The 12,504-nt window shown below is 42.4% G+C and overlaps 1 protein-coding gene across 2 annotated transcripts; it reads left to right on the plus strand.

The window, feature by feature from the left end:
- The first annotated feature begins 228 nt into the window (after positions 1-228).
- Positions 229-3,089, plus strand: LOC141084295 (uncharacterized). 2 transcript variants are annotated; one of them, XM_073568942.1, is made up of 4 exons: positions 229-399; positions 529-724; positions 1,291-1,450; positions 1,561-3,089. In XM_073568942.1, exons 2-4 carry the CDS (start codon positions 679-681, stop codon positions 2,957-2,959), a joined length of 1,605 nt encoding a protein of 534 aa, XP_073425043.1. In that variant the 5' UTR covers positions 229-399; positions 529-678; the 3' UTR covers positions 2,960-3,089. The 2 variants fall into 2 exon arrangements, with proteins under 2 accessions (XP_073425043.1, XP_073425036.1); XM_073568935.1 differs by lacking the exon at positions 229-399 and having other exon boundaries at positions 485-724.
- Positions 3,090-12,504: the final 9,415 nt, after the last annotated feature.

Genomic DNA, 12,504 nt, shown 5'->3' on the forward strand with positions numbered 1-12,504 from the left:
TCTATATAAAGGAGGTGCCTGCCAAAACTCTGCCACTACTACACTGACAGATTGGAGAGCAGACAGTCAACAAGGAACCCATCTTCTATCAGCGAAGAATGTGAGTATATTACATTATATGCCTGTCCTTTTAAATTATGTATGTACTAATGATTTTTATTATTTTTACATGCAGTATGTCTTCAGAATCCGAGTATTCCCCATCGCGGCAGGAATTGGCGCAAGCTGACCGTGAGGTGATTATTTTCGTGCATCTGGTAAGTATATCTGCTGCTTCTCCAAATCTCTTACGTTTTTTTCATCTTTTTTAAGACATCGTCATCATCATCTTCTGCGGACGGGACTAGTGAGGGCGAAGAGCAGGAGCAGCGAAGCCAAGTCCCGGTGGTGATACGGAATGTATGTATCAAATGATTTGTAATGTTCTTTATTTTTTATCTTCTATTTTTACTCTTTTTTATGTTTCTTTTATTTGTAACTTTTTATTCAATTTAAATTTGATTATTCTAATGAATGTGTTTTGTCTAGGTTCCACAACGGGATGAAGACGTCTACCTGGATAATGAGCAGCTCATCAGCCTGGTCCAGGAGCGTTCGCCGTTGTGGGACAGCCGTGACCGGCTGTACAAGGACATTGTGGTGACCCGGCGGCTATGGAATGAGGTGGCCGCAGCGTTGATGGATGGCTGGGACAGCGCCACAGCATCCTCCAAAAAGGCGTTTAGTGAGTATTTCCCTGCTCTGTATTGTGCCGCAGTGACTGTTGTCCTTGATGGCACTGTTGGGTTTCGTGCTAGGCATATTCTAGCAGGAAACCCAACAGTGTCATCGGGGTCTACAGTGACTGCTTTGAGTATTGTATTGCTACATTGTGCCGCAGTGACTGTTGTCCTTGACGACACTGTTGGGTTTCGTGCTAGGTGTATTCTAGCAGGAAACCCAACAGTGTCATCGGGGTCTACAGTGACTGCTTTGAGTATTGTATTGCTACATTGTGCCGCAGTGACTGTTGTCCTTGACGGCACTGTTGGGTTTCGTGCTAGGTGTATTCTAGCAGGAAACCCAACAGTGTCATCGGGGTCTACAGTGACTGCTTTGAGTATTGTATTGCTACATTGTGCCGCAGTGACTGTTGTCCTTGACGGCACTGTTGGGTTTCGTGCTAGGTATATTCTAGCAGGAAACCCAACAGTGTCATCGGGCTCTACAGTGACTGTTTTGAGTATTGTATTGCTATATTGTGCCGCAGTGACTGTTGTCCTTGACGGCACTGTTTTTTTTTACCAACAGTGGACAAAGTCCGAACACGTTGGCGTTCGATCAAGGACCGCTTCAACAGTGATGTTCGTGCTGAGGGCCAGGTTCGCAGTGGATCTGCGTCAAGGACCAGAACTAGATACCGTCACTATCACGCGTTGCAGTTCCTAAGACCGGTCCTTGCCACGAGATCGTAAGTATTATAAATTTTGGGTTTTTATTTTTATTAATCTGTGTTTTTCTAATCCACAGCTGATGCTTCTTGTAAAGGCATGGTAGTAATGATTTTCCTTTCTTCCACAGCACCTGGAGCAGCACCCTGCAACCTGGCCCTGGAGCGGTCCTTCCTCGGACGTCCTCTGACCCGTCCCAGCCATCCGACAGCCAGGAAGCACCTTGCAGGTCAGCCACACACACAGCTGGTGACCAGGAAGCTGGGCCATCAGGTGTTCCCCTGTCCCAGGTCTCTGCCACTGGTTATGCGGGCACTACCCGCCAGCGGCAGAGGGCCTTGGACAGGAATGTCTTGCCCGAGTTTATGCATTTGAGCGAGGCCTTTAATTCCAGCCTCAAGTCACTGTCCGACAGAGTTGAAAGCGGTTTTGCACTCATGGAACGTGGTTTTAACCACTTTGAACACCGCTTCAATTCTGTAGAACAGCGCCTTGACCGTCTGGAGGCCGACCTCAACAGACCAGCACACCATTTTTTTAGTAAGATTGAAAAGGGCATGGCGGAACACCTTAGTCCTGAGCAACAGCTGAATGTGCTGCAGGCCTGCAACAATGCTTTCTTGCAGGCTATGCAGCATAATCGGTACGGTCAGCAGTCAGTGGTGTCATTTCCACCTGTGCCACCATTGACTCGCTTCACCTCACTACCGACTTGTGCTGCATACCACTGCACGGACACCTCTATTCAAAGACAGGACACCCACCGTTACACCACCACAAGTCTGAGTGCAGCTGGTCACTTCACCGACACCACCATGGCAAGCGCTGCTCCTGTCTGGAGCACCACCGCCACTCCCATGCATGCGTGGAGCTCAGCCACCACTAGGCAAACATGGAACAGCCCTGCTGCTACTACAACATGTAGTAGCCCTGCCACCACCACTCCGCAAACCTGGACCATCACTGCCGCCACCAGTCCTCCTGCAAGGACGAGCACTGCCAACGAAGAGCAGCAGCAGCAGCCACCTCAGCAGCAGCAGCCACCTCAGCAGCAGCCACCTCAGCAGCAGCAGCAGCCACCTCAGCAACAGCAGCAGCCACCTCAGCAGCAGCAGCAACCACCTCAGCAGCAGCAGCAGCCACCTCAGCAGCAGCAGCAGCCACCTCAGCAGCAGCCGCCACCTCAGCAGCAGCAGCAGCCACCTCAGCAGCAGCAGCAGCCACACCAGCAGACGGGGGACCTACACTCAATATTTGCCCCTAGTTCAAGGCGAAATCTATCAAGGCGGGCATTGGGCCAAAGTCGGTCCAGGCACACAAGCCTACGGCGACATGCCATTACAACTAATGTACCTGAACAGATTTCCTCTCCTCCAAGTGTTCCTTGTTTAATTCCCTTAACTGGACTACCTTCCCCCACAAGTTTTGTTGCCCCTTCCCCTCAAACACCGTCTTCAACTGCAAGTGTTGCATATTCCCTGCACACCCCCAAATTGAAACCATCTGCCCCCAAACGCCGGAAAAAATAATTTTTTGGTTTATTTTTGTGATTAAAAATAAATTTACATTTGTGGTTCACCATTACAAAGTTTCATTAATGTTGTTTGCGCCGCTCACACACACTGATGGGTAAATACATGTTAAAAACCAACCCAAGGCCTAGTATAGTCATATGTGACATGTATTCCCCATGGACTTTCATTGGGGTTGGGTTTTCAACTAGTTGGACAATTTTCTCTTGAAAAAAATTGGTTTCCTGATTCATGGCCTGCAGCTTTGCTCGTTCCAATATATTTCACGCAGACTAGCAATGCTGCATTTTAACTCATATGTGTATTTACCTGCCCAGGTGTGTGAACATCAAAAAATTCAGTTATACATGGGAAGTTTTTTATTTAATTGGAGTTTAAAAAATATAGTGCACTCAGTAATGGTATCAAATAAGGTTTTTTATTACCATAAACAAACAAAAACATTACACCATTTCATCTTGCCAGTGCACCCGTCCTACATCAGAAATAAAGTAGGCCGCAAATTGGTCCCTCATTTGGCCAACTTCAACGGATGACCTGAGAGTGTGCTGAGTGAATTCAGGCAATGGGTTAGGAGCATCATCGTCCAGTTCAAAGGTCGGGTGCTCTTTAGCCATCACAAAGTTATGTAGAACCACACAGGCCTTCACCACCTCATCGACTGTTTCAAGTTTAAGATTAATGGCCGTGCCCAGAATTCGCCATCTGGAGACAAGAATCCCAAAAGCACACTCGACAGTTCTTCTGGCCCTGGTCAGCCTGTAATTAAATATTTTTTTGGTGTGGTCCAAGTCCCGGCTGGAGTAGGGTTTCAGTAAGTTTCCGCACATTTGAAAAGCCTCATCGCCAACCATTACAAAGGGCAGTGGCAGAGCTTCGGTGTGAGGAAGAGGCCGTGGCATAGGGAAATTAAATTGGTTGCCATACAACCTCCGACCCATGTCTGAGTTTTTAAAAGCCTGTGAGTCATTACCACGGCCAAATGCTCCAATGTCCACTGCTACAAACATACATCCGGCATCCGCAATGGCCATGAGTACTATTGAAAAGTACTTTTTGTAATTATAGTACTCAGATCCCGTTCTTTGGGGTTTGATGATCCGTATGTGTTTACCATCAACAGCTCCCAAACAGTTGGGAAAATTGCATACTGTCCAGAATTTGTCAGCAATTTCCATCCACTTTTCAGCGGTGGGCAGGGGCATAAATTCTGGACAAAGAACATTCCAGAGAGCCCGGCAGGTGTCAGCAACAATTCCAGACAAGGTAGAGATTCCAATACGGTACTGGAAGTGTAGTGAAGATAGGGTTTCTCCAGTCGCCAGGAATCTGTGAACAGACAAAGAAGTAAAATTAATATTTATGTATATTATTTTAAAAAACTATAAAATAAAATATTAGTACATTCACGAAAACTAATTACCCAAGGTTTTGAATACTAAATTTAAAAAAAAACCATCAGACCGCACCCCTTGGTTTTTAAAACATACCGTAATGTCACCAGTAGCCGTTCCTCAGGAGGAATCGCACGACGGAGCTGTGGGTCCTGTCTCCGGATGGATTGTTGGACACGAGCAAGCAAATCCATGAAACTTTCGTGGGACATCCGGATATAATCTGTAAATTTCTCCGGGTTTGACTGGAGCTCGCTGTAGAGGGTGTGGTATGCCCCACGGCTCTCCCGGAGTTCAACAATCGGATGTATCCACATACGCCGCCGTCTTCGCTGCCTCTCTCTCTTCCTTTGTTCATGGCAAGCAACTGCATACGCCTGAGCCATCGTGATGTCCAAATCCAAATTGAAGTGAAAACTCTTCCAGCGTAGATCCATGGTCACGAGAAGAATCAAGCAAATGTGAAGAATACTGTAGACAGGGTCTATATATTAACATACCACACCCACAATGAAGTCCCATTGGTCATGTGTGTTGTTGAATGGTTGTTTTTTCTTTTTTGTGGGGTTTTTCCAAAATCTGTAAAAAAACGCAAACGCACAAAAAACGCATACAAACGCACAAAAACGCTGCGTTTTTTTCCTGCATGCGCATAAAAATGCTTGAAAAAAACGCAGCGTTTGTATGCATTTGTATGCGTTTTTTCAATGCGTTTTTTTGCGGGAAAAACGCGCTGCAAAAAAAAGCAAGTGTGAAACTAGCCTTAGCGGCTAAAAACGCAGCATGCTCATTAATTTCCGCATTGCTGAGCGTTTTTAGCCATCCCCAATGATCCCAGAAATCGCGTGTCAAAAAAACGCGTCAAAAACGCGTCAAAATCGCGGCAAAAACGCGCGATTTCTGGGAAGGGGATCCTTTTCCTGAGCGTTTAAAAACGCTAGCGTGTGCACATAGCCTTAATGTATTTTTATTCTCTGGCCATTGTGCTTCAATAAAATTTAATATTTTATGGCTCAACTTCTTTTGTCTTTTTGGATATTCTTCTGGGGCATGTCCAGGAATCGGATAGTATTTGAATGTAGCTATAAATTGTCCCCAAAATAAAATTTACTGATGGGCCTTATGCATGTAGTTTAGCCAAATGATAGTATATGGCCCTGATTCATCAAAGCAATTTCATCAGAATTCAGTAATAAAATATTTTGAAAAGTCGTAAAATGTTGATGCCACTCCGTATGCTAGAAATCTTACTCCAGTCAAAGACTGGAGTAAGATTTCTGAAACGGTGCAAACTTTCCAGAAGACATTTGGTGAGTTCAGACTACTTTCCTCTAATGTGTATTGGCACGGTTAGTAATTGCAACTAGAATTAAGAATTATGAATCCCTAGTAACCATATATAATTGCTTTCCAATTAATAGAAATATGTTTGTCATACAGATTCTTAATGATGTGGTATCCTTTTTGACCTCGCTTTTTAGATCCAACAACAACAATTATGTGGCAAGTGACTTGAATTTTTTGTTGGTACTGGCAAATCTTTATTTTTATAGGAAAAGATGCGCATGCCTTCCCAGCCTGACTTGATTAATCTCTGCCAGCTGGCTGGACTAAAGAGAGCTGAATTAATATCATTTACTTTGTCTGCTCCCGTGCTCTATGACTCTGCAGGGCTGATATCTCCCTTGGCAAGATCAAGATCAGACACTGTACCTCTTAGTATAGAACACTGCCAACAGCACTGAGCTTAGATATCACTAACAGAGAAAATTGGACTATCTTGCCGAAAAAATAAAGTCGTGTTTATTTCAGTGCAGATTAATACCAGTGCTCCTTCATATTTATAATTCCATATTTTATAAAACATCCACAATTATGTAGTTCTTGCACGTAATCTTGCTGCATATCACTGCCTGCAATTCATCAACATAAATGACTTGCACAGTTCCATACTAGAATTTTGACCTTAATACAAAACTTGTAATTCTCCTTATATACAATACATTCGCCTTATATTCTGTATGTGTCCATTTCAAGATTATTTGCATGCTGTGCACAACCTGAGTATTTGGAGACTTTGGGGGCAATTCATCAAAGCTTTTAAGCAACAATACTGCTGTAAATTTTTATGAGAAGTCACAATTTTTTTGCACAACGTCGATTTGCACAACAGTTTTTCTACTTTTGCCATTTTCACGCCAGTTTGAAGCAGCTCCTCCAAAAAGGGCAGAGCTAGGGAGGAGTCAGGGCAGGATGGAGCATTGCTATGCCCGCCCATAGAATTCAACACTGGAATAATTCAATAGGAAATAATTACTTTTGCTAAGGGACCATGACCATTTTAAAACATGGACCACATTGGGCAAAAGTGAAAAGGATAATAACATGGTACAGTGTTACATGGACGTTTTGTAACTCACTCACATAAGTGTTTGGAGCCTTAAAGAAAATCTTTCAGCAATATTGTCCCCTTCCAAGCCCGAGATATGGGCATGTCATTTTTTGAAATGTCAATCCATCCACACTCTAGCAGGCACTTGTACTTCAGCTTTGGTCAGTACTAGCTTTTCCTGCTTCTGAGGCACATTAAAGGTCAGTCATTGTCATGAAGTGTACACCATTATCACTTTATTTACCTATAGAAATAATGAATAAAGATTTTCAACCGGAAAATTTAATTTAGCGATATCTAGGATGTGGTATTTTAGTGTTCCTTTTATTTTTTTGAGCAGTGTGTAATATATTGTTCCTGATTGTGGCACCCACTCAGTATAACGTCCTCCTTTGTGACTTTCGTATAGTATAATGGTTCCCTCTGCAGCCCCATAGAGTATAATGTCCCTCATTGTGACCCCCATATAGTGTAATGTCCCCAATTTAGAATAAAGTCCCCCTCTGTGGCCCCATTCAGTATAATGTCTCTAGCTGTGGCCCGCATACAGTGTAACAGTATAATATCCCCATTGTGGCTCCAATACAATATACTGTCTCCCTTTGTGGCTCCAATACTGTATAATATTGCATAGTCTTACCATCATACAGTATAATATCCCCCTCTATAATCCAACATATAGTATAACGTACTCCCTTGTAACACCAATACAAGATAATGTTCCCCTTTGTGTCGCGCTTTACATGGCATTTACAAAAAAAAAAACATTTGTCTCACCTGTCCACGCTCCCAATTTGAGAAGCTTCTTCCTCATCCATAGTCCAGTGCAGGTGGTGTTATACAGTGATGTTTTTGCACCACATCGTGATGGCCTTATGTCACCTGCTGCTTCTGGCCTCTAAAAGTATTGCAGGGCAGGGAGCCAGTGGCTCTCTGCTCCATGATAGCTTTCAACCTAATGTGTGCCCCAGGAAGCACATCCAGCTGTAAGTAGAGTTATCTCCCAGTCCCCAGGTGTGACAGTCCAATCTTGCTTCAAGATTTAATAGGACTTGTAAATTCTTTTAAAATATAAAAAAAAACCACTAGAAATTATCAGTTTCATCCTTATCTGAAGTTGGATGTCATTCATAGATAAATGCTGAAAAGATGAAATATGACATGAACATTTTTAGAAAAGAAGCTATCATGAATTAAGCCATTTGTGGGTCGTAATGTCCAAATGCTTGGTCATGAATCATAGAATCTCATTTTGCAAACTGTGCTTGTTGTAAAGAAATCATTAATAGGTGGGTACGCTTTAGGAAAAATAAAGAGATGCAAGAAACAATCTTGTTGTATATCACATCATTAAAAAATCATTAGAATGCTCCAAATACCTTTCACCATAAATGATAAGGCAGTAGATTGCTAAGTCATAAATACATGCTGCAAATACCTGAATTATAATTAGGTTTCAAGGATACAGTGCACATCTCCTCATCTGCTATAGTATCAAGCTCGCTAAAGCTTTGTCCTCAACCGGATGTGGAAATAATGTCAGATAAATCAATTTTTTGTGCAGAAGACATTTATCAGATAGAAATAGCCTGTAACTGAGCATCCAAGTAGATCCATTGGCCACAACATTAAAAGTGATGAATTAATTTGTGGTTCCATTCTGTTCCATATTGATCATGCAAATCTTATTTTTCTTCTTAATTTGTGCATTCAGAGATTGTACTTCCACATACAAAAACTATGAGCAACATTTCTTAATGCATAAAAATTATCTTGAAATGTTATACTTAAAATGAAACTGTACTTTCAGAAAACTTTGCATAAATCAGTAGTATAAGGGAATATAAAAAAAACTTTGTAATATATTTATCACATATTTCAGTTTCTTTCTCCACTTTATAAGCCACTTCACCTCCCTCTTCCTCCTGAACCTATCATCTACTCTGAAAAAGACAGCTCAACTCCATCTTGCTCGAGACAAGATGCATTGCTAGTACAGTGAGGTATCAGTTTGCACATCTATTCTACTATATGGAGCAGGGATGGGAAGAAAAAGTGAGGAGCAGAGTGAGAAGACAGGCAGAGGTAGACAAAGAATGATCATGCTGAGTTTCTAACAAGTCTCTTATCTCACACCAGAGATTAACATCCACACTGCTCAGTATTGCTGTATAATCTCATCGATGCTGCCACTGCTTTTCTTCGTGCCCTTTTCCCTTTCTACTAAAACACAAGATAAATTTTATGACCTGTAGAATAAAACTACCATGCCATTATTACTAGAGATGAGTGAATATTTCAATGTTCGTTTCGGCTCATGATAGCTGAACTTGCAGCATTCGCTGATTTAACTGCCGTGACCTCATCACTTTTTCCCACAGTGCTGAGGTCACGCCAGTTCAGCCCTGTAGGGAACACAGCCTCAGTAACCGGAGGTAACCTCGATGACGTCACCGCTAGTCACTCAGGCTGCGCTCGCAGCAACTCATTCACCAGTGGTTCTCAGCCTGGACGATTGCATCTTGGCATCGTCCAGGCTGAAAACTATTAATCACCCAGAAATGGATTACGGCATGGGACAAAACGTCAGACAGGTATGGTATATTGTTGTTTTCTTTTATTTTTGTTTTATTACAGGAGAACGAGGGCTCCGGTGGAATTAGGCGTTAGGTAAGTATAACTGTTATTTTTAAATAAAATAGAAGACTGTGTTTAGTCTCATTTCTAATGAAGGACTTTATTCTGGCTGTGTCTTTATTTACCATATAACTATAGGATTAGTAATGGATAGGTGTCTTATAAACACTTCTCCATTACTAATACGTGGGCTTGATGTCACCTGACAATACAAAGGTGACATCAACCCCACAAATATGAACCCCACTTGCCACCGCTTCAGGGCATGCGGGGAGAGCCGGGCAAAGTGCCAGAATTGGCACATCTAATGGATGTGCCTTTTCTGGGTGCCTGCATGCTGCTATTTTTAGACTGGGGGGGCAATATCCATGGCCCCTTACCAGCCTGACAATACCAGCCCACAGCTGTCTGCTTTAGCAAGGTTGGTTTTCAAAAATGGGGGGCCTCATGCATTTTTTAAAATTATTTATTTCAATAATTAAAAAATATGGCTTGGGGACCCCTCTATTCTTGTTAACCAGCCTTGCTGAAGCTGACAGCTGAGGGTTGCAGCCCCCAGCTGCGAGTTTTGCCTAACTGGTTATCAAAAATGCAGAGGAACTGAAGAATCTGCTGAGTTTTGGGGTGCCAGTTACTAGTAATTAAAAGGAACTACTGGATCTTAAAAAGGGGGTTTATTACAAACAAGGTATTTACAATGACATTCATAAGGGAAGTCTAACTAAGAGGAAAGGGTACAATTAAAGGGAAGAGGTTATAGGAGAGGGTAGTAGAAGCAGGGATGTGGGAAAGAGAGAGATATAAATCTGATCCTTACATATATATTAAACCAATACACATCCACACCCACATACAAGCCATGACTCCACCCTTGCTCAGGTATCCTTTGTAGTAGAGTGTCCAATGATCTTCTCCTTGATGGCATCCTTGGATTTAAGGCCCTTTTACATTTAGCGATACACCAGCGATCCGACCAGCGATCCGACCCGGTCAGGATCGCTGGTGCATCACTAAATGATCGCTAGTGAGCTTTCACACAGAAAGATCTCACAGCGATGCAGCAGCGACGCAGCGCACGATACTCACCTTTCACACTCAGCGATGAAGACGTCCTCCCGCCCGCGTCCACGCGTCGCTCGTCGTCACAGCAGGAAGCCCCAGCAGGAAGCAGACGACGAGAAATGGAGCCGCCCGATCTCGCGCGATCAGCGATGGACAGCGGGGGAGCCGGTCGGAGGTAAGTATCACACATAGCGATATCGCTGCTGCGTCACAAAATCGGTGACGTTTTAGCGATATTGCTAGCGATATCGCTATCTGAAAAACCCCCTTTAGGATAAAGTCCTGGTGTCAAAAGGCCTGAGGGCATTCAATTTAGGCCAAGGCAAGATGTCCATCTGAAGAACAATGGCTTGTACTTCACCTCCACATGGAATGTGTGTCCAAGATAAGATGTTCAATTGAGGAGTAATAGCTTATACTCCCAACCACACAGGGGTTATGTATCCTCCAAGAGGTTGGAGACACAATGTCCATCTGCAAAGTAGATTCTCTTTATTGAAATAACAAAGGACTTTTCAATCCTGAACATAATTGCCTTCCTGTGTAATCACATCTTAGATCTTATGGTCAGTCCCTTTGATGTAGGTTTCAGTTGTTATGTAGAGCTCAAAGAATGTTCTTTGCCCTTATAAACTGTCCATGTTGGCTCCAACAGGAACTAACTCAGGTTTTTTTGTAATTATTTATTTACAGTGCAAGAGCAGCTGATTAAGGCCGGCGTCACACTACCATAAAATACGAGCGAGTGCTGTGCGAGAAAACATTGCCAAGCACTCTGCCCATTGTTAATCTATGGGCTCATACTCACTTGCAAGAAAAATGGACAAGTGCAGTCCGATAAAAAATCATATATCACTTTGCCCAATGTTATTCAATGGGTTATTCACATGCGAGTGCTGTCCAACAATTTTTATTCACTGGTGTTCTTTGAAAAGCCATCAATTCATGTGCCGCATACAGTAAAATCACACTGACAGGTCAGAATAGAATAGATAGAATAGATATATACACATAGAATACATAGATTTATAGATGTCAGTGACATACACATATACGTATAAGTATTTATATTACATAGATACATAGAAGAAAAGCTGACAATTCATCTGCTGTGTTCTGTAAAATCCCTGCAGGAGCCTTCAGGATAGAAGAGATGGATTGCATACAGTAAATACAAATAGAATAGGTAGATATATACATCAGTGGCCAAAATTATGAATACATTTAAAATTTTTGCCATTTTTTAAAGTTTTAACATGCAATCATACAAAGTGTTTATACCAATAATGCCACAAGAAGTCTAAGGTAGATTAGAACACCTCTACACAGAAAAAAGTTTACCATAATACAAAATATCTCATTACTTCTATAAGAACAGCGGTATGGCCGAATCAAAATATCACGTCCTAATATGTTAATTTCATGCTATCCCTATGTGTTCTTTCTTTAGTAGTATGTAGTGTAGTGTATCCTTTAGCATCGATAACAGCTTTGCATCTCCTTGGCATTGATTCAACAGACTTCTCAGGTTCTCTGTGGTAATAACATGGTACCAGGAACGGATAACAGCTGCAATCAATGCCTGTTTGTTGCTCGGTCGCTTACCAATGGCTTTAATCTTTACCACAGATTTTCGATAGGGTTCAGATCAGGACTGTTTCCTGGCCATGAAAGCACAGAAATGTGTTTGCTTTCATACCATTTTAGACATTGCCTTGCAGTGTGACATGGTGCTCCATCCTGTTGAAAAATAATTTCGGTCTGTCACAAATTGATGGGATGGGCATTGGTTCAAGGACATCATGAATATATTTTGAAGCATTTACAGTTCCATCAAGGACCTGTATTCTCTCAATTCCATGCCAGGACATACAGCCCCATATCATAATACTCTCAGGAAGTTTCATGGTAGCTGTCATAGACTCTGAAAGACAGTTTTCCTTTGGCCTTCTCCAAACATAACGCACTCCGTCACTACCAAAAATTGATATTCTCGTTTCATAAGCTCCAGATTACTTTCTTCCAATCTTCAGTTGTCCAGCTAAGATGTTATTTAG

The sequence above is a fragment of the Dendrobates tinctorius genome, unplaced genomic scaffold, assembly GCF_039654945.1.
Source record: "Dendrobates tinctorius isolate UK_male_01 unplaced genomic scaffold, ASM3965494v1 ptg000005l, whole genome shotgun sequence".
Classification (NCBI taxonomy): domain Eukaryota; kingdom Metazoa; phylum Chordata; class Amphibia; order Anura; family Dendrobatidae; genus Dendrobates; species Dendrobates tinctorius.

Coding starts and splice junctions, on each gene's coding strand:
- LOC141084295 (XM_073568942.1), top strand. CDS start 679: ATGGATGGCTGGGACAGCGCCACAGCATCCTCCAAAAAGGCGTTTA. Junction 725..1,290: donor ATCCTCCAAAAAGGCGTTTA/GTGAGTATTTCC, acceptor TTTTACCAACAG/TGGACAAAGTCCGAACACGT. Junction 1,451..1,560: donor CCGGTCCTTGCCACGAGATC/GTAAGTATTATA, acceptor TTTCTTCCACAG/CACCTGGAGCAGCACCCTGC.